Source organism: Zootoca vivipara, chromosome 2 (assembly GCF_965207765.1).
Source record: "Zootoca vivipara chromosome 2, rZooViv2.hap1.1, whole genome shotgun sequence".
NCBI classification, from domain to species: Eukaryota; Metazoa; Chordata; class Lepidosauria; order Squamata; family Lacertidae; genus Zootoca; species Zootoca vivipara.
The window spans coordinates 118,336,181-118,363,557 of NC_142584.1; the positions used below are offsets into that span (position 1 = coordinate 118,336,181).

The 27,377-nt window shown below is 43.9% G+C and overlaps 2 protein-coding genes across 2 annotated transcripts; one reads left to right on the forward strand and one right to left on the reverse strand.

Moving 5' to 3' along the window:
- Positions 1-4,908: 4,908 nt before the first annotated feature.
- LOC118080181 (vomeronasal type-2 receptor 26-like) lies at positions 4,909-14,160 on the forward strand. Its single transcript, XM_088662544.1, has 6 exons — positions 4,909-4,925; positions 6,377-6,668; positions 7,550-8,350; positions 9,965-10,192; positions 12,096-12,222; positions 13,253-14,160. The coding sequence occupies exons 1-6, from the start codon at positions 4,909-4,911 to the stop codon at positions 14,158-14,160; spliced, it is 2,373 nt and encodes a 790-aa protein (XP_088518670.1).
- Positions 14,161-16,774: 2,614 nt separating this feature from the next.
- LOC118080182 (vomeronasal type-2 receptor 26-like) lies at positions 16,775-26,336 on the reverse strand. Its single transcript, XM_088663781.1, has 5 exons — positions 25,790-26,336; positions 24,444-25,238; positions 23,391-23,618; positions 19,099-19,225; positions 16,775-18,338 (listed from the first exon to the last, which is right to left on the reverse strand). Exons 1-5 carry the CDS (start codon positions 26,087-26,089, stop codon positions 17,428-17,430), a joined length of 2,361 nt encoding a protein of 786 aa, XP_088519907.1. The 5' UTR covers positions 26,090-26,336; the 3' UTR covers positions 16,775-17,427.
- Between the last annotated feature and the right edge of the window lie 1,041 nt (positions 26,337-27,377).

Below are 27,377 nucleotides of genomic sequence, written 5' to 3' on the forward strand. Positions count from 1 at the left end.
ATTTATTACTTTAAGTTGCCACTAGTTATGTTCTAAGACCAATTCAAGTTGCTGCTGATGACCACTGAAGCCTTATGCAACAGGAACACACCCTCACCATTCAGCCCGGACACTGCGATCCAGTGCCGAGGGCCTTCTGGCGGTTCCCTCATTGCGAGAAGTGAGGTTACAGGGAACCAGACAGAGGGCCTTCTCGGTAGTGGCACCTGCCCTGTGGAACGCCCTCCCAGCAGATGTCAAGGCAATAAGTAACTATTCTAGTTTTAGAAGACAGCTGAAGGTGGCCCTGTTTAGGAAAGTTTTTAATGTTTGATGCTGTACTGTTTTTAATATTCGGTTGGAAGCTGCCCAGAGTGGCCTCAGCTTCACGATCTGTCCTTCCAGTGAGCACTCGGGGCTGATTTCCTTCAGAATGGATCGGTTTGATCTTCTTGCAGTCCATGGGACTCTCAAGAGTCTCCTGCAGCACCATAGTGAAAAGTAGAAGTGGCAAATATGTCCTCTTTTTTTGCTCTTCAAAATATGGCAACCCAACCCTGAATGCAACTCACTGACCTGTACCCAAGTTAAGGGATGTATTGAGTAAAAGGCGAGGGGGTATTACCTCTGGTGGTGAACATGTTATGCTCCTACTGGGGTAGTTTGTCCACCTTTGGTCCCTACACTGCACTCAGGTCTCACCTGTGGCTCCTGGAAGTTGTCAGCATGAAACAGCAGTGCCACCCCAGGAAATGGCTTCAACTGGCTGGCTAAACCAGGTGAAGGTAGCTAATGGGTCTCAAACCCAGGCTCTGGTGGATTGAGTGGATGAGACCAATAGTGGGTCTGACGGTCAAGAAGGTGATTACTGTACATGCTGCAGAAGGAAAGGAAAGGTAAATGTGATTTGTCAGCCTGAGAAGCTAGCCACCTAGGAGAAGGGAAACTCTGACCACAAACATCTGCTGCCTTGCAGCCATACTCATTTGTGAGAAAGGCTTCGGGAGTAAACCTTGAGGAACAATCTGTAATCACTGCTTTGCAGCATTTCCACCCTTTTCATCCAGCCCGGACACTAAGATCCTGCTCCAATGGCCTTCTAGTAGTTCCCTCACTGCAAGATGTGAGGTTACAGGCAAACAGGCAGAGGGCCTTTTTGGTAGTGGCACCTGCCCTGTGGAATGCCCTCGCAGCAGAGGTCAGACAGATAAAGAGCTATATGATTTTTTAAAAGACATCTGAAGGCAGGCCTCTTCAGGGGAGTTTTTAGTGTGTAATGTTGAATTGTGTTTTATTTCAAGTTCAAAGTTTATTGTGGCTATAAGCCCATACATACCTGCCAAGTCTCTCGCGGCGAAATCCAGGATCGGCAGCCGCACAACACCAGAAGTTGCGTAGACGCAACTTCTGGTGTCGCTTTGCCCATCTATGGGCACCAGAAAATGGCCAGTGTCAGAAGTCATGTCTACGCATGTCCGGAAGTAGGCGCAACTTCCGGTGTCGCTTCGCCCATCTATGGGCACCGAAAATGGCCGGCACCGGAAGTTGCATCTACCGGCACTGGCCATTTTCGGTGCCCATAGATGGGCAAAGCGACACCAGAAGTTGCGCCTACTTCCGGACATGCATAGACACGACTTCCAGCGCCAGCCATTTTCTGGTGCCCATAGATGGGCAAAGCGACACCAGAAAAATGGCCGCTGACAGGAGCCAAAATAAGGGAGATTAACGGGAGAGGAGCTCAAACGGGAGACCAGCGGGAAAGGGTAAGAAAAAAGGGGGTTTCCTGGGAAATACAGGGTACTTGGCAGCTATGATCCCATATAAACATAAAAACATAGAACATAAATGTTTTATTTGTTTTTGGGAGCTGCCCAGAGTGGCTGAGGCATTATTATTATTATTATTATTATTATTATTATTATTATTATTCCAACAACAATCGGTACCCACCTCCCTGCTTTTGCTAGGTTCAAAGGGAGCTACCGTATAAGCATAAATATGCAATCTTGTTTGCACACACTGGCAGCCAAAACTCTTCTTCACATTCCAATAGGTGGGTGAGGAAACACTGCCCCTGCCCTTCTGCCCTTTTCCCAAGTCTTGAGGAAGTGCTTCTTGACTGGGGTCTACATGAAGCAGAGCTTCTCAATGTGGCTGAGAGTAAGACAGACAAGGGAGAAAGACCTGCACATCACTATAACAGAGTTGGTGACTTGCCACATGCCAGCACCTCTTCCAACATAAAACAATATGGAAGAGTTGGAAAGGGTTCAGAAAAGGGAAACGAGAGATGGAATGACTCCCCCATGAAGAAAGAGTAGAAGCTGCCATGATGGAAATTTATAAAACTATCCATGAAATGGAAAAAATGGGTGAAGCCGTTTTCTCCCTCTCTCGTGAAACTAGAACTTGTGTATGTCTAACGAAGCTGAAAGTTGGAAGGTTTGGGACTGATAAAAGGCAGTCCTTCGCACAGTGCATAGACACTCGGCGGGGTGGAGGTCAGTGAGTTCAACAGATATTCTTTTTGTTTGTTACTTTACTATGAACTTTGTTTTTTACTTTACTAGAAACCCAGCCAGATGGGTGGGGTAGAAATATTACTATTATTATTATTATTATTATTATTATTATTATTATTATTATTATTCTAGTTTCAGGTAGGTAGCCATGTTGGTTTGATGTAGTTGAAACAAAATTTAAAAAATTCCTTCCAGCAGCACCTTAGAGCGCATACCTATGACAAACTTAGTTGGTCTCTAAGGTGCTGCTGGAAGGAATTTTATTATTATTATTATTATTATGCATTGTAAACTGCCCTGTGTTTCTCTGAGAAAGGGCAGTACAGAAATTTACTGAGTGAATGAATCTCTCTCTCTCTCTCTCTCTCTCTCTCTATATATATATATATATATATATGTAAAAATCATGAAACTGCGTTCTACACTTTTCTCCGTAACCGCTTGACCGATCGTCCTGAAATTTTGACACAACTCTCCACTCTGACCTGTCCATCTTGGGTGGCCCTGCATGGCATAGCTCATAGCTTCTCTGAGTTATTCAAGCCCCTTCGCCACGACAAGGCATTGATCCATGAAGGGGATGCTATATGTCATAGAGTTGTTTATTTGTTTTTCCTGCTAGTAAATAAAAGGTCCTGTCTGAGTGGTATGTCAGTGGTGATCTGCTTGAGGCATGCACTGAATCCCAACTCCTACAGTACAAGAGATTTTTGGGGTTTTCACCATACCTGCCAAGTTCCTGCCTGAAAAATAAGGGATCGGACCGGAAGTAGCAGACCGGAAGTAGCGCTGTCGCCATTTTGGAACTGGGCGGAGCATGCTCAGAAGTGACTTTTGATGCTGCTCTGCCCAGTTCCAAAATGGCCACCACACCAGAAGTCACGCTGCAGCCATTTTGGAAGTGGGCAGAGCAGCATCAAAAGTCGCTTCTGAGCATGCTCCGCCCAGTTCCAAAATGGCCGCCGCACCAAAATAAACCGGGGGGAAACAAAAAAGTCCGTTTTTTCAGCTGGGAACAGCTGGGAAAACGGGGGTTTCTCAGGGAATACGGGTGACTTGGCAGCTATGGTTTTCACAAACCCTGTAGTCCTAAATTGTTCCCTAATTATATAAGTTAAACAGGACAATCAGCCTCTATAAATTTCAGATAGGCTAACTTTTGTCACAGAGCACCTGGTTGTTCTTTGATGATTATCTGACAAGATCAGAAAGATTCCCCACCAGAGATTCATAATGATGATGATGATGATCATAACTGTGAGACTGTGTTTTTTCCACAAATGTTTGGATGTGACCAGCTTCCTGCTCCATTGTCCTGCTCAGAATTTAAAGCCGCAGCTGGGAGCTTTTGCAAAGATGTTTTTCTCCAGCCCTGCACCTGTGCATGAAGAGTTCAGGATGCTGTGAAGGCAATGTGTCTTTCTTTCCCTTATAATTTTCAAAATCATAGTTATTATTTTCATCTTCTTCTCAACCAAACTCCAGGTGTTTGTCCAAAGATCACCTTTGAGTCCATTAAAATAAACCTCAAAATTGAGAGCAATAATTGCATCTGAGCTGGAAATGCCTTCTGCACCTCTGGGAGTTTGGGATGAGATTTAGGTAAGTTGGACTACGTGGGGTGTGAAGTCTTGGTTCGGCTCCATCAACATTAAGAATGCTACTGATCTTTGAAGAAAGCGTTTGGCTTCATCTAATGATTCTTTGAGAGGATTCTTTGTGATTCTCACAAGGGAAAGGGCTGTGTCCAGGAAGACACAGAATGGTACTGCTCATGTGGCTGCTGCTGTTGCTGCCTTTTGCAGATTGTGGGATGGAGATGAAATGCCCCTTAACTTTGGAGAGAGATTGGATAGACAGATTCAATTATTACAGGCCAGGAGACCACCTCATTGGTGGGGTCATCTCTGCCACAAGGGCTTTATTCAATCCACACATATTCAATGAGCCTCCCTCAACCAGCTTTTATCAGTAAGTCGTTTTATGGGCATGGGTTTGCTGCTGCTGCACTAGCCACCAATTTCGTGAGCCCCAAATACCAGGCTCTCTCCAGCTTCCCTCTACTCATTTGGTGGATGCTGCTACGACCCCATCAGCTGCCAGCCTTTTCAGAAACTGCTGCTAGTAAGGTCCCTTTTCAACTGTAAAGCAAAGTAGCATAGGACAATGACATAAATTTCATCTGCAGAACAAACACCCAATTCGTTTTTTCAGCCCGGCGAGACAGAGCCATGTGTCTAAATCCATTTCATCTTGGTTTTGCGAGTGGAAAAGTTCAGGGCACCCTAGCCTTTTTCTGCTCTCCCTCCCTACCCCATATGCAATCCTTCCATGTACTGCCTATGTAAGCAGTAAACTTTGCTCAATTCCAGCTTTCCTGTAGCAAAATAGGACCAGATTCACTATGAACCTCGGCTGCTGGTACATTTTCAAAGAAACACTTGTAAGTCACTTTTAGATTACATATTTATTGCACATGCATTCTGTTTTGTTTCCACGGAGCTTGAAGGGAAGGTATATGATACCTGCTGTTTATTGAGCATTCTTACTTATCTGTTTGCCTAATATGACATTGCATCAAGCAATTGTCTTCCTACACTTTGCAGTGCATTTTCCCTTCATCCTTTTTTACTTTTCTTGGAACCTGTTAGGCTCCTATCATAGGGATGAACTGGCCTCCAGCAAAGCAATAGTGAGGAGTAATCCCTTCCTTCTGGAGGCATCACTAGCTTGATATACATTTTTTAGCAACACACTTGTACTTGGTCAACTCTTTAGACATGTAAAAAAGGATGCTTAAGAGGCTGGGATAAGGGACCCAGGTGGCGCTGTGGGTTAAACCACTGAGCCTAGGGCTTGCTGATCAGAAGGTCAGCGGTTTGAATCCCTGTGACGGGGTGAGCTCCCGTTGCTCGGTCCCAGCTCCTGCCAACCTAGCAGTTCAAAAGCACGTCAAAATGCAAGTAGATAAATAGGAACCACTACAGTGGGAAGGTAAACGGCGTTTCTGTGTGCTGCTCTGGTTTGCCAGAAGCAGCTTTGTCATGCTGGCCACATGACCTGGAAGCTGTACGCCGACTCCCTCGGCCAATAATGCGAGATGAGCATGCAACCCCAGAGCCGGTCACGACTGGACCTAATGGTCAAGGGTCCCTTTACCTTTACCTTTTAAGAGGCTGGGATAGGATCACCAACTTAGCAAAGATACTGTTTTGACATCTGCAGGAGAACTTCCGGACAGTAAGAGCTGTTCGGCAGTGGAATTTGCTGCCAAGAAGTGTGGTGGAGTCTCCTTCTTTGGAGGTCTTTAAGCGGAGGCTTGACAGCCATATGTCAAGAATGCTTTGATGGTGTTTCCTGCTTAGCAGGGGGTTGGACTGGATGACCCTTGTGGTCTCTTCCAACTCTATGATTCTATGATTCTATCTATCTTCAGCACTGTCTTCTACTACAGTTTTCCTTCTTACAGAAAAGAAACACAGGTTGGAGGGACCAAAAGATACCTTACAAACCAACCAACCTCCTGTCCCTGCCATCTCATGACAATGCAAAACAAAAATATAAAATAATTAAAATAGGAAAACTAGAGAAATACTATCCTGAATGATCATCTGCATTAGCTTTGTTTTCCAATGGATAATGGCTATTGATTAGCAAAGGCTACCCGGCTACCCAAACATTAAGTGAGGATTGGCTGTCGTCAAGTTTACAGCTTCGTCTCTGGATCAGTAATATTCTTGAACTTGAATCCAGAAATTTATATTATCCGTAAAAGCTTGTTAAAAACGAAGGAAGGGAAAAGCCAGAGTAGAAACTTACCTGTTCATTGAATGTTGGATGCTTCTAATGTTGGAATATGTATCCTTTTGCAGGAAAGCATCCAGAAAATATTGGCAACTCCTGTCCTTCTTGTTTGCCATTCAAGATATCAACCAGAGCCCCAGGCTTTTACCCAACATCACTCTGGGGTACAGCATCCACGAGAACTTCTTTGATGGGAGGGTAACGTGTGAATCTTTGCTAGACCTGCTCTCCACTGGGCAGGCAAATGTTCCAAACTACAACTTTGGAGGACAGAATAATCTGCTTGCTGTTCTTGAAGGGGCTGACACTCAAAACTCCATCCAGATTTCGAACATGTTGGGCACCTATAAAATCCCTCAGGTAGGGATGGAGAGGGTGTGGCGTCTTCTGGCTGAGTGTGTGGTGTTGGCGTTAAATGATAACGGAGGCAGACACTTGTTTCTAAAACAGTATTGCAAAAGTAAATAAATTTATTTACCTACTTGTATTGCAAAAAATGATTTGAGAGAGCTTTCACTGCTCCTGGAGGACAGGCATACATCTTTCTTTTATCACATACTCATCGTTACTCAAATGGGATACTCAGAATTTGAAAACAACAGAAGGAAGCCTTCCACATACCAGTTTACTGTGGACTTAGAATCATAGAATCATAGAGTTGGAAGAGACCACAAGGGCCATCCAGTCCAACCCCCTGCCAAGCAGGAAACACCATCAAAGCATTCCTGACAGATGGCTGTCAAGCCTCTGCTTAAAGACCTCCAAAGAAGGATTCCTTGGCAGCAAATTCCACTGCCGAACAGCTCTTACTCTCAGGATTCCTCCTAATGTTTAGGTGGAATCTTCTTTCTTGTAGCTTGAATGTCTAGTAGTATAAAAGTATGTAAAGAATAAATAAGAATAGGGATTTGGGGAACATGGTTCTGCTGAAGAAAAGCCTAGGCAAAAGAATTTGTCTTTACAAGGTAAATATCGTGTTTCTCTGAAAATAAGCCATACCCCAAAAATAAGCCATAGTGATAGACATTTTAACCTTGTAGGTTAAACTGTACCATACTTAATTTTTTTAAAAAAGACATCCCCTGAAAATAAGCCACCGTGTTTTTTTGTTTGTTTTTTTGAGGAAAAATAAATATAAGACGGTGTCTTATTTTTGGAGAAACACTGTATTTGTCACTTGGGATAAGAAATCAACTTGGATCCGATATGTAACAAGCCAACAATCTTCCTTCTCTTCCCAGGTCACTTATGCTTTTGTCTCTCATGTTCTGAATGAGAAGAGGCAGTTTCCTTTTTTCTACCGGATGGTCCCCAAAGAAGAAGCCCTGTACCCAGGGATTGTCAAGCTGCTCCAGCACTTCCGATGGACCTTGATTGGCCTCCTTGCACCAGACACTGACAACGGAGTGAGGTTCATGACGACCTTGACGCCTGTGCTCATTGAGAGTGGGATTTGTGTTCCCATCTCACAAATCGTCCAAGGAGGACTGAATTTTGCAACGATAAATTTTCATTCGTTCTCTAAGTGGAAACAAGTTAATCTCTTTGTTTACTATGCAGACACTATTTATGTCTTAAATGGAATTTTATTTATAGAACTGATGTACAAGTTGATAAAACCTGTTGGGGGGAAAGTCTTGATCACAACAGCAATGTGGGACATCTCATTGGAGTTGATGTATGGAGGCTTATCTTTCCAACCTATCCATGGTATTTTTTCTTTCTTGATTGAGACAAACAAACAGACAAACTACGGTGATTTCCTGCCCCTATTGCTTGCTATCAATGAGTTTGTGGAGGAAGGTTTTAATTGTTCATATTTAAAGCATGCACTGACAGTGAAAGGCTGGACAAGATGCAGAGAGAGAGATAATCTGGATTTGCTGCCACAAGATGACTGGGGGGGAATCCTGTCTCTCGACAACCACAGGATTTACAACACGGTCCAAGCTGTGGCACACACCTTAAATGCTGCAGATTCATCAAGATCTAGGCAAAGAGTGGCAGGCAGTCTGAACATTCAAAAGCTACAGCCATGGCAGGTACTTCCTTTCCCATCACAGATATCTCTGCAAATTGACTGCAAAGTTCCAGAATCATTATATTTGAATTGTCTGAGTAAATCTGAAATGCTGTGGGGAGGTGAGATTTTGGAAACCCCTTTGTGAAGTGCCCTGAATTGGTCCCCCTTTATGCCCCCTTACACTGGCCTCTAAGGATGAGACCCCTCTGGTATCAATCCCAAACACCCTCTTTGTCTGCTGTGACTCATTTTAATTAAGACCCTTGCCTTTTACATATACAGTGGTACCTCAGGTTGCCGACCCGATCCGTTCCGGGGTGCCGTTCGCACCCCGAAAAGTCCGCAACCTGAGCAGCGCTTCTGCGCATGCGCAAAGTGCGCAGAACACTTCTGCGCATGCACGGGGTGAAACCCGGAAGTAGACACTTCTGGGTCTGCCGCATTTGTAACCTGAAAAAACGCAACCAGCGGGTGCAAAATGAGGTATGACTGTATGTTCCTTTGTGAATGGGATATCATATCCTCCGACATTTCTCTGAGGAAAATAGGGAGGCCCTAAATAATCATCATCATCATCATCTTACCGGGTTCTCCCAGCAGCTGTGAACAGTTTCCAACATATATGAAAACATAAGAAAACATTAAAAAAAATTTAAAAACCCTCCCCTATACTTGGGTGCCTTCAGATGTCTTCTAAAGGTTGTATAGTTGTATAATTACTTAGCTCCTTGGCTCAGGGGTTACATTAATCCATACTCTCCAACATTTCTCTGATGAAAATAAGTACGTTCTAATGGAAAGCAGGACAGCTTCTGTAAATCCGGGACTGTGCCTGGAAAACAGGGACACTTGGAGGGTCTAGGATATATCATTTACACAGGCTCTCCCTGAGCCTTCTACCCTCCTCACTGATGTGCTACTTGGGCACCTACCAAGCTCCACTAAGCTCCAGCCTTTCTCCTAAGGGACTGTGTGTTGCTGGAGCCTGAATCCAGCAAGTGTCTGGTTAGCTTAGGTTCTCATTATGTTAGTGTCTGAAATATATGGATATATGTAATATTTCATGTGTCTTTACATTGTTGACCCATTAATATGCATTGAACTAACCCATCCCTCCTTTCATGTATCAAAATTTGTTGTATTTGGTTTCATTATTTGTTGTTGTTTAGTCGTTTAGTTGTGTCCAACTCTTCGTGACCCCATGGACCATAGCACGCGAGGCACTCCTGTCTTGCACTGCCTCCCGCAGTTTGGTCAGACTCATGTTCATAGCTTCGAGAACACTGTCCAACCATCTCGTCCTCTGTCATCCCCTTCTCCTTGTGCCCGCCATCTTTCCCAACATCAGGGTCTTTTCCAGGGAGTCTTCTCTTCTCAAAGCAGATAATAGCTACGTGCAGGGAATATGTTTCGATCAAGGAGCACAATTTAATGTTGAAACAAGAATATCTGTCCCAACTACATAATGACATTACCGTAAGACTTGCTTGCCAGAAGTCCCATTAAGTTCAATGGGTTATATTCTCAGATAAGCCCCATTGGGTGAAAACAGTGAAAAAGACACACAGCTACTTGAGTCTGCACAGTGCTGTTCCGCATATTCTAAACATTGCCTTTTTCTTGGCTGTTCTAGCTCCACCATTTCCTGGGAAACGGTCAGTTTTACAATTCTTCCATGGAGGGAGTATATTTGGATGAGAATGGGGAATTGGCAGGCGATTTGGACATTTTGCATTGGGTGAGGTTTCCCAATAAGTCCATCCTGGGAGTCAAGTTTGGGAATATCAAGAGACAGGGATCCCCACTCCTACAGGTGACCATCGACCAGGATGTGATTATGTGGCCCAAATGGTTCAACCAGGTAGGTGAAATAATCTCTGTAATTTTATTGCATCTCCCATCTCATAAGCTTTTATAATGACGCCATGTTTTTTGTGGGGCTACCTTCAAAGGCTTATCAACATCAGAATGCCATATTTCTTAATTATCTAATGGTGGGTCCCTGTGAAACTCAATATAGGCCCCCGAATTTGGGGTGCAATTTTAAGGGGGCTGTTTAATTTAGTAACTAGATGAGGTGTCCCAAAGCTTCCACACACCCTTTCCTATTTATAAATATATCCCTCACAAAAGTGAGGCTTTTAGCAACCTCACTTTCTGAAATTCTCCTGCAAACACACATTGGATGAAACTGTTTCCTAGTGACTTCCAGGAAAGGGTGCAATAGGTTTGTGTTCAGGAATAAGATAGGACCTCATCTGAATGCTTCTGCAGCTTGCAAAGGTATTTAATCACCCCACCTCCACCAGTGAATAAGAGTACGTTGGCAAACAAAAAACAAAAAAACCCAATCCTTTCCCCTTTTCTACCTCAAACACAGGTTGTGGGGGAAGTGGAACCATTTCACTTTATAATATTTATTCTTATTAAGGGTGGCTAGCCCAATCCCCTTATCCAGACCTTTAGAAAGTTTCATGTGCCTCCCAAGAGCCCCCTCCTCCTTTTTTAAATAGCATTTATTGAAAAAGTCTTTATTGACTTCTCCAGTAGAACTACTGTTGTCATACTGCCCAAATGTTTTGTGATCCACGCTCAGCAAATAAAATTCCCTGGGTGAGTGATACAGTCTTTGTTTCATTGGGTTCAGTTCTCCCCATTTATCCATCACCTTGACATTTTTTGTTTGCTCACTTGTTTGCCTGTTTGCTTTTAGAAAACTCATCTTCACCATCATTTTGGCACAACTTCCTCTTAACTTGCATATTTTTATAGGCGATCCTAAAATCTATTGGAGGATTGATGATGTGTAATCCCATTTGGGTGCTCCCTCATTGAACAGCTGCATTTTGTACTAGCTGTGCAGTTTCCAAGCTGTCTTCAAAGGTACCCTGATTATAGGACAGCCAGACAGTTGTCAGCGCTTGGATAACAGAGACTGGACCTGCCAGGCCCAGAAAGAGCCATTGTTTCCCATTGATACCACCTGGGTCTCAAGCAACTATGCAGCATAGGTGCCATTTCACACCGAAGATTGTGGGTGCCCACAACAAAGGGCTTCAGCTTTGCCCATTGACTTTGTGGTGGCCCAGCCCCACAAATATATTATTGTGGGTGCTGAAGTGTCAGGAATGCGCCAGCTCCTAGTGGAACGTTACAGCTGGATGCAAAACAGAGAGGATTAGTTCTGACTCAGGCTAAACAGCGGTCAGTGCCCAGTGCTACTCCCCCTGCCCCTTGGAAGGCCGGTTGCCAAGGGAACGGCTGAGAGCATCAAAGCTCTCAGGAAGCTCAAACAGGCGGGAATAGACACATAGATAGTCTGTCAGAACAGGAAGAGGCTGAAGCTAATCCAATAAGTCTGAAGAGTTGGCGAATGGGAGGGCTGCCAGATAGGAAGCAAAACAAGAGAAACAAGGGGCGATGGTTCAATATATTCTGTAGACACTGGAAGGAGTCTTCAGAAGAGTCATCTTGAGTGATAATACCAGTGGCTGTGTTAGAGCCGTCCGGAGCTATCTGTTTGTTTTTGCAACATATCCTCCTTTTTAATTACCTATGCTTACTGTGTTATCAAGCTGGGAACCTGGACTCCTGACACGAAGCAGCCATGGCCCCCTGGAGTTGGCTCCAGTGCTAAGGAGTTGTAGTTTTTAGTAACAAGCTTCAAATTAAAATTGTGCCCTTTCCAACCCTGTGCCTCATTTCCATAGGAAAAAAAATAGACCTAACACATTTTCTTTGCCGCCCCTTGTTTTTATGTTCAGACCCTGCCTCCTTCCAGGTGTGTGGAAAGTTGCCGCCCTGGATTTGTCAAGATGGTTCAGGAAGGAAAGCCACTCTGCTGCTACGACTGCATTCCCTGCCCAGAAGGAACCATCTCCTCTCAAGATGGTGGGTGACTCCAGTGGCTTTTTTGGGGGGAAATTTAGAACTGGCTATAATCCGTGCACAGAGTGTGACCCTCTACAACACACCTGTGCATTTTCCACCTGTGTGTGTGCATACATGCTTTCTTATTTAGAGTCACATTCCATGACCTTTAGAAATCTACACAGAGTTGGAGAGAATCATCAGAACTGGGAAATTGATAGCACAGCTGCAGAAGACTGATGGTGTTTCCTGCTTGGAAGGGGGTTGGACTGGATGGCCCTTGTGGTCTCTTCCAACTCTATGATTCTATTATTCTATGACTGTTCATCATGAACTCCGACATGTGGCGTTATTTTCTTGCACAAATATTCCATATAGTTCTGCCCCTTCTAGAATGTCATATTGGATATTTTTGGATCAGGAGCCTATTTATAATATGGACATATTCTCAAGAAAGCTGTCTTTCTTGTTATATAATTAAATCTTTCATTTTAGAAACATTGGTGAATGCTATGTGGAGAGTGGCAGTGGAGTCCACAGAAACTCAAGTTGTGCTCTTCAACTTGGGAAACCTGAGTTCTGCCCAAAGTTTCATGAGTTTCATAACTGTTCCATACGTTAAATTGTTGTCACAATGATGATTTATGGTATTTCTTTGAAAATTGCTTGGAATGACAAGATAGAAATGCATCAATATATAAATACCTGCAAAGCAAGGAACAGGAATGACTAGAAGACTAGTCCATTTTCCTTCCCTGAAACCACATGACAGTGTTACTGTGACATTAAAGGAGGGCCTTCGGCCTAGCAGGTGCCTAGCAGGTGGAATGTTCTCCCTGTTGACTTCACAACTAATGCAAAACACACCTGTTGCCTGAGGTTTTACCTGACACGTGATATTCGTAATACTGTTTCCTGATCCCATTCATCACATATGATTGTATTGGATTTTATAATGCTTTCTAATAGTGTGAACCAGTTTGGAATTAATTTCTGAAAATGAAAAGCAATTTAGGAGGATATAAGATCAATAATCCTCTTGTTTTCGCAGATGCAGAGCATTGCGCCAAGTGTCCAGAGAATCAGCATCAAAACAAGGACAAAGATCAATGTGACCCTAAGGTTATCACCTTCCTGACTTATGAAGAAGACATGGGGATTGTCCTATCTTCCTTTGCTCTATTCTTATCAATAACCACAAGTTTTGTGTTAGGCATCTTCATTACATACAAGAAAACTCCCATTGTCAAAGCCAACAACAGAGATCTCTCGTACATCCTCCTTTTCTCACTCCTGCTATCATTTTTGTCTTCCTTCCTCTTCATTGGCCAGCCAAGGAAAGTGACCTGTCTTCTCCAGCAATCTGCCTTCAGCATCATCTTCTCAGTTGCCGTCTCTTCTGTGCTGGCAAAAACCATCACTGTGGTGCTGGCCTTCCTGGCTACAAAGCCAGGGAACAAGGTGAGGAGATGGCTGGGAAAATGTCTGGCCAACTCCATTGTCATTTCCTGTTCCAGTGTTCAAGTTCTCATCTGCAGCATCTGGTTGGGAATCTTTCCCCCATTCCCAGACTCTGACATGAAGTCCCAACCTGGGCAGATCATCCTGCAATGCAACGAAGGGTCTGTTGCCATGTTTTATGGCACCCTGGGCTACATGGGCTTCCTGTCTGCCATCTGCTTCATGGTGGCTTTCCTAGCCAGGAATCTTCCTGGGGCCTTCAATGAAGCCAAGCTGATCACCTTCAGCATGCTGGTCTTCTGCAGTGTGTGGGTGTCCTTTGTTCCCACCTACCTGAGCACCAAGGGGAAGTACATGGTGGCCGTGCAGATCTTCTCTATTTTGGCCTCCAGTGCTGGGCTTCTGGGCTGCATCTTCCTTCCCAAGTGCTACATTATTTTATTGAGGTCTGATCTGAATACAAAGGCATATATAACAACAACTAAATTAGAAATCTGATTATTCCAAGACTTTTTTCCAAAGGTGTCATTTCGTAAATTTAATGCCAAACCTCAGTGTTGTTGTTGCTGTTGTTTTACGTTAGACAAATATCCTCCATCTTTCCACTGTGTTCATACACTATTCTAGGGCCTTTCCCGGAATTCATGGTTATCCCGAGAAATAAGAGCTGAGTACCTTCAGCATACTGATGGCACCAGGTTCCAAAATTCTTCTTTTTTTACATAAATCTTTTATTAAATCTTTGTTTATGACAAACAAAATAAAAAAGATATATAAAAACAAAAATAGAAAAAGAAACAGAAACAGAAACAGAAAGAGAAATATGTACATGTTTAGGGGGAGAAGGGGAGAAGGAAAAAGAGTAAGAGAAGTAAAGCAAAATAATTTCTTGTTCTCTGCCCGCCAGTTACATAAAAATAATTATTCAAAACATTTGCTCCACAATAACATCCCACTACAAACCAGTATTTTTCAAACTTTAATCCCAAATACCACAATTTCATTTTCCTTTTCACACAAAAGGTCCAAAGGGGGTTTCCTTTAACAAATGTCAACAATAGTTTTTCTCTAATTAAATGTATCAACTTTGTCTCCAATGATTTTAGCAACCATGCCTCAATATTAAATAATGGTGATTCTTCCCCTCTTTGGACATATAAGTCTCTCCGCTGTGATCATATATTGAGACAATTTTCCATAATCCTTTTCTTATTATGTATCTATTGGTCCTCACCCAGAAAGGATATTCAATTTCCACTTCCTGTTGTATTTGGGTGGTGAAAAAACTACCATTCTGTATCCAAGCCTTTTTGTATAAATACTGGTCTCTGATCTGGGCCTAATGGCCCCCATTTGAATGAAGTGTCATGCATCACAAGAACCAAATGTCTTTACACTGTTAGCCTTCCTCGACTGTCTTTTATTGGTGTAAGATTCTTATTCTACATCACAATCTCCTTAATAAAGTGTTGCATGTATTCCTTGTGCAGTTTCTTTAAGTACAATTGGCTTTGAATCTGGTTCCTGAATACTTGGATATAGGCTACTAAGTAATCTATGAACTGGGGACTTGAAAAACAGGGAGTGGGCTGTTTTGCCCTTGTCTTTGCAAATTGCGTAATGGGACGCTGTGGATTAAACCACAGAGCCTAGGGCTTGCTGATCAGAAGGTCGGCGGTTCGAATCCCCACGACAGGGTGAGCTCCCGTTGCTCGGTCCCAGCTCCTGCCAACCTAGCAGTTCAAAAGCACATCAAAGTGCAGGTAGATAAATAGGTACTGCTCCGGCGGGAAGGTAAACGGCATTTCCGTGCACTGCTCTGGTTCGCCAGAAGTGGCTTAGTCATGCTGACCACATGACCCAGAAGGTGTATGCTGGCTCCCTCAGCCAATAAAGCGAGAGGAACGCTGCAACCTCAGAATCATCCGTGACTGGACCTAATGGTCAGGGGTCCCTTTACCTTTACCTTTGAAAATTGCAAGGATGTCAGGAAAATATCTGAAATTCTTCTTTCTCGGGACTCAAGGACTATAGAGGTGGTAGCAGTACTGCTGGGTAGAGTTGGCTTTTCTTGGGTTGTTTTATGACATCTGCAGGAAAAGGAAATTCTTCACATTGACAAACTTTTAATGCTGCTTAATTGGGACATAACAGATATCAGTTCTATTATACAACAAACCGCAAAATATTAAAGTGATACAGTGGTGTGGAAGAATTGAGCTTATATCCCACTCTCCAGGTCACACAGACACATACATTTATTATAGATATAATATGTTTTAATATTTTAATTATTTCATGGGATTTATATATCATGGTTGTAATAAAATCAAAGTGGGTTTCCAAAGAATAAAATAGTCGAATCAAATAGTTGAAACAGTTGAAACCAGCTATTTCACACATCCAAAAATTATTTAAATCAAGGACCAGCTAAAAACCAGATGAAAACAACACTGAGAAACAACATGTCAACATTCTGCATGTCTGGATGGGCAATTGAATAAGAGATACCATCTGGGTTGTCTCTTCACTGGGATAAATGTTTTTATCAGGCACAAAAAGAGTACACATTAAGAGCTGTTCAGCAGTGGAACAGATTCCCACAAGAGGTGGTAGACTCTCCGTCCATGGAGGTTTCCAAGCAAAGGTTGGAAGGTCATGGATGCATTGCAGGGGGTTGGACTAGATTACCCTCGGGTCCCTTCCAATTCTATGATTCTATGTTGAACACATTCTTACATTTCAATTATTTCCAAGTTCATATGTTGTTGTTTAGTCGTTTAGTTGTGTCCGACTCTTCGTGACCCCATGGATCTGAGCACGCCATTCACTCCTGTCTTCCACTGCCTCCTGCAGCTTGGTCAAACTCATGTTGGTAGCTTCAAGAACACTGTCCAAACATCTCGTCCTCTGTCGTCCCCTTCTCCTTGTGCCCTCAATCTTTCCCAACATCAGGGTCTTTTCCAGGGAGTCTTCTCTTCTCATGATGTGGCCAAAATATTGGAGCCTCAGCTTCAGGATCTGTCCTTCCAGTGAGCACTCAGGGCTGATTTCCTTAAGAATGGATAGGGTTGATCTTCTTGCAGTCCATGGGACTCTCAAGAGTCTCCTCCAGCACCATAATTCAAAAGCGTCAATTCTTTGGCGATCAGCCTTCTTTATGGTCCAGCTCTCACTTCCATACATCACTACTGGGAAAACCATAGCTTTAACTATATGGACCTTTGTAGGCAAGGTGATGTCTCTGATTTTTAAGATGCTGTCTAGGTTTGTCATTGCTTTTCTCCCAAGAAGCAGGTGTCTTTTAATTTCGTGACTGCTTCGAGAACACTGTCCAAACATCTCGTCCTCTGTCGTCCCCTTCTCCTTGTGCCCTCAATCTTTCCCAACATCAGGGTCTTTTCCAGGGAGTCTTCTCTTCTCATGATGTGGCCAAAATATTGGAGCCTCAGCTTCAGGATCTGTCCTTCCAGTGAGCACTCAGGGCTGATTTCCGTAAGAATGGATAGGGTTGATCTTCTTGCAGTCCATGGGACTCTCAAGAGTCTCCTCCAGCACCATAATTCAAAAGCGTCAATTCTTCGGCAATCAGCCTTCTTCATGGTCCAGCTCTCACTTCCATACATCTCTAGTTTAATTAATTCTGTGTTTTAATTTAAATGAATATTTCCAATTTATTTTATCTTTTGTCTGACTCTGGACGAGTATATGAGCTTTATTACTACTATGCTGAACATAAAGGCTTAAAACTGAATACTTTAAGACTCAGTTGCCATCTTTAAATATTCTTGTCAGGTAATCTTTTGTATTCAGATAAGGCCTCAATACAATAATATAGCATTTTGGCATGAAGATACAGCCCAGAAGCCCAGCACTGGAGGCCAAGATAGAGAAGATCTGCACAGCCACCATGTACTTCCCCTTGGTGCTCAGGTAGGTGGGAACAAAGGACACCCAAACACTGCAGAAAACCAGCATGCTGAAGGTGATCAGCTTGGCTTCATTGAAGGACCCAGGCAGTTTCCTGGCTAGGAAAGCTACCATGAAGCAGAGGGCAGACAGGAAGCCCATATAGCCAAGGGCACCATAAAACATGGCAGCAGACCCTTCATTACATTGCAGGATGATCTGCCCAGGTTGGGAGTTCATGTCAGAGTCTGGGAATGGGGGAGACGTTCCCAACCAGATAGCGCAGATGACAACTTGGACACTGGAACAGGAAATGACAATGGAGTTCGCCAGACTTTTCCCTAGCCATCTCCTCACCTTGTTCCCTGGCTTTGTGGCCAGGAAGGCCAGAACCACAGTGATGGTTTTAGCCAACACAGAAGAGACGGCAACTGAGAAGATGATGCTGAAGGCAGATTGCTGGAGAAGGCAGGTGGCTTTATTTGGCAGGCCAATGAAGAGTAAGGAGGACAAAAATGAAAGCAGGAGTGAGAGAAGGAGGATGTAGGAGAGGTCCCGGTTGTTAGCTTTCACTATAGGAGTTTCCTGGTATTTTATGAAGATCCCTAACACAAAGCCTATGGTTAAGGATAAGAAGAGGGCAAAGAAAGATAGGACGATCCCCATGTTTTCTTCATAAGTCAAGAAGGTGATAATCTTGGGGACACATTGATCTCGGGCCTTGTTTGGATGTTGATCATTTGGACATTTGACACAACGCTCTGCATCTGCAAAAAAACAAGACTAATAACAGCCTTATATCTAACAGGACAGTTTTTACTTTAAAGAAGGAAATCTTGGGGTGGGGCATGGAACATGATATCACAATTGAGAGGGTTCTTCTGCACGCCTCACAATACAGTGGTACCTCGCAAGACGAATGCCCTGCAAGACGAATTTTTCGCAAGACGAATGCATCTTGCGATCTGATGGTGACTCGCAAGATGAATTCGTTTTGCGAAAAATTTGTCTTGCAAATCGCAGTTTCCCATAGGAATGCATTAAAAATTAATTCATGCGTTCCTATGGGCAAAAAAAAGAAATTTCAATGCATTCCTATGGGAAACCGCGATTCGCAATACGAATTTTTCACAAAATGAATTGACTCACGGAACAAATTAAATTCATCTTGCGAGGAACCACTGTAACTCCATCAGGTGATTTACAGTGAGAAACATAGGCTTTTGTGAATTTATGCATTCATTCCTGCTCCTCGATGGACAGGCATTTATTGATTTATGTGTTTCTATCCTGCCTTTTCAAGCAGACTACAATATTAGCAAACAAATAAAATACTAATCTGTATAGAAGTGGCCTGCAACCCAAGCCCATGAGGCCATTTTAGAAATTGAGAAAACTCTTCAGGTAGGTTGTGGTTATCTAGTGTTAATCCTACTCAGAAGAGACCATGGAAATAGACATACGGTAAGTAACTTCAGACCTATGCCCTCTTCCTGAAGGGTGGACCTTTCCACTGAAGTCACCCACCTTCTTGAGTGGAGATGGTCCCTTCTGGGCAGGGAATGCAGTCATAGCAGCAAAGTGGCTTTCCTTCCTGAACCATCCTGAGGAACCCAGGGTGACATCTTTCCACACACCTGGAAGGCGGCAGCGGCTAGAAATAAAGACACAGAGAGCCAAGGGAAATGTGCTAGAGCTAATTTATCTATTGAAATAAGGTAAGACACAGGTTTGGGAGGGATTCAATGGGGCCTCTGCAACCATGGTTTACCTATAAGCTTGTAAGTGCGCAAAACCATAACAGCTACATTGCCACTTCAGGTCTGTTCAGTGCTGGGCAGCCAGATGGGATCACATGGCCCCAGTACTCCGAGAGATGCATTGGCTGCCTGTTTGGTATGGTGTTGGGACTTGTATGAAAAGTCCTTAAATGTTCAGGTCCCAATTACTTAAAGGAGATGTATAGGAGAAGCCTATGTGGTGTAGTGGTTAAGAGCAGTAGACTCGTAATCTGGGGAACCTGCACAATTTGATACTGAGCCACAAAGCTATCTCCTAACTCCATAAGAAAGATATATTTTCCTGCAGTGTAGTGTAGTGGTTAAGAGCGGTAGACTCATAATCTGGGGAACCGGGTTCATGTCTCCGCTCCTCCACATGCAGCTGCTGGGTGACCTTGGGCTAGTCACACTTCTTTGAAGTCTCTCAGCCCCACCCACCTCACAGAGTGTTTGTTGTGGGGGAGGAGGGGAAAGGAGATTGTTAGCCGCTTTGAGACTCCTTCGGGTAGTGATAAAGCGGGATATCAAATCCAAACTCTTCTTATAGTCCAAAAGACTAGCAGAACAATCTGCATGCTAACACACGGCAAGGCCTTGTCTGCTGTGGCATCCTGGATGTGTGACTTCTAAGGAAGGGCAAGCTAAAAGTATAATAAATAATAATATTGCTTCCCTGTTCATTCCTGTGTCCACATCATTTCTTCTGTTGATTCTCCTGGGTCCAATTTTATAATGCACACCTATCCGCTTATGTCAAAATATATGTGGTCAAGGGGAACACAGTAGAAACTACTATTTTCAAGTTTCCGATTCAATAGAATTTTTCATTACCTACTTTACACACACACACACACACACACACACACACACACACACACACACCCAAAAAACCAGATACCCTGCCCCAAGCCTCACTGTTAGATCTTGAATCATAGAATCATAGAATCATAGAATCATAGAGTTGGAAGAGACCACAAGGGCCATCCAGTCCAACCCCCTGCCAAGCAGGAAACACCATCAAAGCATTCCTGACAGATGGCTGTCAAGCCTCTGCTTAAAGACCTCCAAAGAAGGAGACTCCACCACACTCCTTGGCAGCAAATTCCACTGCCGAACAGCTCTTACTGTCAGGAAGTTCTTCCTAATGTTTAGGTGGAATTTTCTTTCTTGTAGTTTGAATCCGTTGCTCCGTGTCCGCTTCTCTGGAGCAGCAGAAAACAACCTTTCTCCCTCCTCTATATGACATCCTTTTATATATTTGAACATGGTTATCATATCACCCCTTAACCTTCTCTTCTCCAGGCTAAACATACCCAGCTCCCTAAGCCGTTCCTCATAAGGCATCGTTTCCAGGCCTTTGACCATTTTGGTTGCCCTCTTCTGGACACGTTCCAGCTTATCAGTATCCTTCTTGAACTGTGGTGCCCAGAACTGGACACAGTACTCCAGGTGAGGTCTGACCAGAGCAGAATACAGTGGTACTATTACTTCCCTTGATCTAGATGCTATACTCCTATTGATGCAGCCCAGAATTGCATTGGCTTTTTTAGCTGCTGCATCACACTGCTGACTCATGTCAAGTTTGTGGTCTACCAAGACTCCTAGATCCTTTTCACATGTACTGCTCTCAAGCCAGGTGTCTCCCATCCTGTATTTGTGCCTTTCATTTTTTTTGCCCAAGTGTAGTACTTTACATTTCTCTTTGTTAAAATTCATCTTGTTTGCTTTGGCCCAGTTGTCTAATCTGTTAAGGTCATTCTGAAGTGTGATCCTGTCCTCTGGGGTGTTAGCCACCCCTCCCAATTTGGTGTCATCTGCAAACTTGCTCAGGATGCCCTCAAGCCCATCATCCAAGTCATTGATAAAGATGTTGAACAGGACTGGGCCCAAGACAGAACCCTGTGGCACCCCACTAGTCACTACTCTCCAGGATGAGGAGGAGCCATTGATGAGCACCCTTTGGGTTCGGTCAGTAAGCCAGTTACAAATCCACTGAATGGTAGCATTGTCTAGCCCACATTTTACCAGCTTCTTTACAAGAATATCATGGGGCACCTTGTCAAAGGCCTTGCTGAAATCAAGATAGGCTACATCCACAACGTTCCCTTCATCTACCAGGCTTGTAATTCTGTCAAAAAATGAGATCAGATTAGTCTGACATGACTTATTTTTCAGGAACCCATGCTGACTTTTAGTGATCACAGAGTTTCTTTCTAGGTGCTCACAGACTGTTTGCTTAATGATCTGCTCTAGAATCTTTCCTGGTATTGATGTCAGGCTGACTGGGCGGTAATTGTTTGGGTCCTCTCTTTTCCCCTTTTTGGAAATAGGGACAACATTTGCCCTCCTCCAGTCTGCTGGAACTTCGCCTGTTCTCCAGGAATTTTCAAAGATTATTGCCAGTGGTTCTGAAATCACCTCTGCCAGTTCTTTTAATACTCTTGGATGTAGTTCATCTGGCCCTGGAGACTTGAATACATCTAAACTAGCCAAGTATTCTTGTACTACCTCCTTACTTATTCTGGGCTGTGTTTCCCCTGCTGAATCATCTGCTCCATATTCTTCAGGTCGGGCGTTGTTTTCTTTCTTGGAGAAGACTGAGGCAAAGAAGGCATTGAGGAGTTCTGCCCTTTCTCTGTCCCCTGTTTGCATTTCACCATCTTCTCCTCTGAGTGACCCCACTGTTTCCTTGTTTTTCCTTTTGCTACGGACATACCCATAAAAGCCCTTTTTGTTGCTTTTAACCTCTCTAGCGAGCCTGAGTTCATTCTGTGCTTTAGCTTTTCTGACTTTGTCTCTACACGTGCTGGCTATATGTTTGAATTCCTCTCTGGAGATTTCCCCCCTTTTCCATTTTTTGTACATATCCCTTTTAAATCTTAACTCAGTCAAAAGTTCTTTAGATAGCCAGCCTGGCTTCTTTAGGCACCTTCCATGTTTCCGTCTCATTGGTATTGCCTGAAGTTGTGCTTTTAATATCTCCCTTTTAACAAACTCCCAACCATCATGAACTCCCTTCCCTTTTAGTATTACTGTCCATGGGATTTCACCCAGCGTTTCCCTAAGTTTTCTGAAGTCGGCTTTCTTAAAGTCTAGAATTTGGACCTTAGTATGCTTGGTTGCTCCTTTCCGCTGGATAATAAACTCCAGAAGAGCATGGTCACTCCCACCTAATGATCCTGCCACTTCTACCCCACTAACCAAGTCATCACTATTGGTTAGGACCAGATCTAAAATGGCTGATCCTCTTGTTGCTTCTCCCACTTTCTGAACAATGAAGTTGTCTGCAAGGCCAGTGAGGAATCTGTTCGACCTTATGCTCTTGGCTGAGTTTGACATCCAACAAATATCAGGATAGTTGAAATCCCCCATTACTACTATCTCACTTCCTTTGGAATGCTTGGCCATCTGTTCCAGGAAGGCATCATCTGTGTCCTCAGTTTGGCTTGGGGATCTATAGTAAACTCCCACAATGAGATCACTGTTGTTTTTCTCTCCCTTAATATTGACCCAGATACTCTCAATTTGGCTTTGAAGTTTTAAATCCTGGATCTCTTCACAGGTATACATATCCCTAACATATAAAGCTACTCCTCCTCCTTTCCTGTTTGGTCTATTTCTCTTAAATAGATTGTATCCCTCTATTACTACATTCCAGTCATGAGACTCATCCCACCAGGTTTCAGTGATGCCTATTATGTCATATTTAGTTTGCTGTACCAAGAGCTCAAGTTCATCTTGTTTATTTCCCATGCTCTGTGCATTAGTATACAGACATTGAAGACCGTTGATCATTCCCCCATGTCTCTTATTTAAGGATATTTTTGTCCCACCACTAGGTCTGCATGCTGCTTGCTCCATTTGGTCCTTGACATTTGGATGATCATCTTCAGCATTTGAATGTTGAATGTTGAATGTTGGCATTGGAATGCCTTTGAAGAAAGCCCCCCCACACACACACACACACAAAACTTGGTACACTTATTAGACCTTGAGGGACAGGAAATACTGTGAAATGAAAGAGATGGTTTATCCCACCTTATTTTTCCATTTGAGCCATGCAATGACACTCTGGTCGATGGTGAACTGTACACCTGTGGATCCCTGTCTGCTGATACTCCCAAGCTTCAGTTTAGAAATGGACCTATTGATAGACTTCATCCAGTTCACAATGTCCAAGTCAGCTGCCAACTCTCCATTCTCATCCAAGTACACTCTGTCCATGGAAGAATTGTAGAACTGGGAGTTTCCCATGAAAGGGTGGAGCTAGAATGGCAAAGAGAACAGCAGCATTTTGAAGACAGGAACCCACCATGGCTACTCCATTTCGCTCATTTCTTGCTTGGTTCTCCTTTGACCAGCAGCTGATAGTTATGTGTCCTTAAAAAGTTGGCTACATTAATTCAAGGTAACATGCAGGTAAGAAAGACTAAGGCTGCCATCCTGTATATGCGTGTCAGGGAACATGTTTCACTGAACCTAAAATGAAGGTTCAGAAGGGAGCTGGGTATGTTTAGCCTGGGGGAGAGAAGGTTAAGGGGTGATATGATAGCCATGTTCAAACATATAAAAGGATGTCATATAGAGGAGGGAGAAAGGTTGTTTTCTGCTGCTCCAGAGAAGCGGACATGGAGCAATGGATTCAAGCTACAAGAAAGAAGATTCCACCTAAACATTAGGAAGAACTTCCTGACAGTAAGAGCTGTTCGGCAGTGGAATTTGCTGCCAAGGAGTGTGGTGGAGTCTCCTTCTTTGGAGGTCTTTAAGCGGAGGCTTGACAGCCATCTGTCAGGAATGCTTTGATGGTGTTTCCTGCTTGACAGGGGGTTGGACTGGATGGCCCTTGTGGTCTCTTCCAACTCTATGATTCCATGTTTTGCTAGACCTACGTAAGTAGTGAGGGAAAACATGTAATTTTATTACACAGCAAGAGACAACTGTCTTCCTTCCTTCAGCATCAATGTGGGCTGGCTGAGCTAACTGTTAGGTGTGATTGGAGCTGGTTGACTGACTGTAGCAAAAGAGAGGTCACTAATGGCTCATTGTCATCTTGAAAAAGGTGACAAGTGTCCATGTTGGAAAAGGGAATACCTGCCATGGCTGTAGCCTTTGAGCTTCCAGCTTCATCACCCTCTGTTGAGAATACGCAGCATTTAAGGCACGTGCCACAGTTTGGACAGTATTGTAAATCTTGTCGCTGTCTAGAGAGAGGATTCTTCGCAAAAAATCTTGTGGCAACATTTCCAGTTTCTTTCTCTCTCTACACCTGGTCCAGCCTTTCACTGACGATGCATGCCTTAAATAGAAACAATTATAATCTGCCTCCACAATCTTTTTCATAACAGGGAAAAGGTGAGGGGAAATATCATAGTTTCTCCATTCCTTTACCATAATAGGGAAGGAAAGAAAACCATGGATATGTTGGAAAGTTATGCTACTGTGCATTAAATCCAAAGTGAGTTCCCCCATAGCCGTTGTGATCAAGACTTTCCCTGCAAGAGGTTTTATTAACATGCCAAATACATATTGTATCATTTGTATTCCAATTAAGATATAATTTGTGTCCACATAGTAAACAAATACATGGACTTGTCTCCACTTGAAGAAGGAACGAAAACTGATCACTGCATCATTCTTATTCCCCAGTGGGATATTTTGTAAGATGGCAACACAAATCCCCCTCTCAATGAGAACAGGCATCAAGGTCTTCTTGAAACTCTCTCCATTGTCAGTTTCTGGCACAAGGAGACCGATGAAGGTCCATCGGAAGTGCCGGAGCAGCTTGACAATCCCTGGGTACAGGGCTTCTTCGTTGGGGACCATCCGGTAGAAAAAAGGAAACTGCCTCTTATCATTCACACCATGAGAGACAAAAGCACAGCTGACCTGGCAAGAAAAGAAAGATGGTTGGCTTGTTTTGGCTCAAAGCTCACATATTTCTTACCCCAGATAACAAACACTTCCAATGTAGAGATAAATCTTCCCAGGCCCAGAATACAGAAGCCTGCTTTTATCTGTATGGTTTCTTGAATTTCTGTTTTTATATGCTTTTATAGTACTTTCATCTTGCATTTTTTTATTTAATGACTATCTGCCCCTGCCACACGTTGCTGTGGCTTAGTCTGTGAAATGGGGCCTCGGAGTTTCCCTTCAGACCCCCCTGTAGGCCCTAAATGGGCCCTCAGAGTTTCCCTTCAGACCCCCCTGTAGGCCCTAAATGGGCCCTCAGAGTCCCTCTTCCGACTCCCCTGTAGGCCCTAAATGGGTCCTCAGAGTCCCCCTTCAGACCCCCTGTAGGCCCCACTGTGGTTTAGTCTGTGAAATGGGTCCTCAGAGTCCCCCTTCTGACTCCCCTGTAGGCCCTAAATGGGCCCTCAGAGTCCCCCTTCCAACTCCCCTGTAGGCCCTAAATGGTCCCTCAGAGTCCCCCTTCAGACCTGGTGAGCTGTCAGGAACGTGGGTCCCCCGAGCACACCGGGAGAGTCAGCCTCGGAAGTTAAGCTGAGTGAGGAAGCTGTCTGTCTGACTTCTGAGACAGCAGCCTGGGGGCCCTCCTCATTTCCAGGGAAGGAGCATTTAGTTCCCAGGAGGAGGAGGAGTTGCACCAGCCAAGACGTTGCCAGGCAATCATCAGATAAGACTTCTCGATCATCGGAGGGGGGCTGCATTGTTGGGATATCACCATTGGGAGGTCCAGCCGGCAGCCCCCTCTTCTCTTCAGTCCCGGTGATTCCCATGGAACACAACTCAGGGTCTCAGTGACCTGAGCACGCAATCAGCAGAGATGCCCACGCAGTTTCAGCGGAGATGATAAGGCAGCAGAGAGGCATTTTAAAGTGGTTTATTTACAACATGCATGAAGAGAGAGCCAAACGATGCTCTCTCTCTTCCATCAGTTCAAACAGTACAGTAAAAGTACAAATGGAAATGCCTAGACATGTGACATATATCAGCAGCAACATGCCTAAGCCTTAAGGTGGAACTGAATCTCCTGACATGCATTCAACCTGAGAGTCCGAAAACCTGGTTAGAAAAGGTTGGAGAACAAAGGAGGGGGAAGGAAGGTGGGGTTTTGGCATACCTCCTGTTAGGAGAGAGCGGAACAATGACTCAGACTGGAGCAACTAATCAGAACATGGCAGTCTGCCATGCTCTGAATGTGTTTCTTTCTTTGTTTTTAATAAACTTGTAACAAACTGACAGGAGAGTCTTCTCTGCTTTATCAGACTGCTCACCTACAGAGATCATTATATGCACCATTTGTAAAGTTATGAATGAGATCTCAGAAAATCCTTTTGTCCAGAACTCTTTTACTTTGGAGCAGTCCTGCCACGTATGCCACTAGGTTTCAATGTTTTGACAGACCCTCCAGCATAAGGGGGGATGCACCCCTTTGTGCAAAAGATATTAATTGTGGTGTGAAGTACCAGCCATGGAGAGTTTCCTGGTTTGAACCAAAGAATGCCTTGAAGCAGAGCTTACTCCAAATTTCTTCTTCCACATTGTAAGGCTCGTCAAGTACAGAGAGCACCAGTGGTTCTGAAGCAGCCAGACGGGGAGGAAGAGACTCGGAGGGGGAGAGAAATCAGAGTGAGGAACAATGGGAAAGCTTGGGGGGAGGAGTGGCACAAGAAGTAAGGAGAGTGCCACAATGCAGGTCAAGGGGGGGCGTTTTGGGGTGCCCCGACTACTTTGCAGGCATAGGAACAGACGTACGCCATTGCCTGATTCTGATTTGGGATGAGAGGTCATGTTTTAAGCTGTCTCTACACTGTAAATAATTAGCACAATAAACATCTTTAAAGACAAACTGGACTCAAGCGAAGTTACTCTAGAGTAGCCACAATGACCCTCTGACACACATGAACTCCTCTGTTGTGTCCCCTGTGTTCCTACTACTATTTGAATTCTCCATCTTTTCCCCTGACAAGAACTCAAGTTGGTTTCCAGATAAAATACGAACAGCTAAAAACATAGGGGAAATAAATAGGCAGAGAGGAAATGAATGTAGCAGGAACTTCAAAG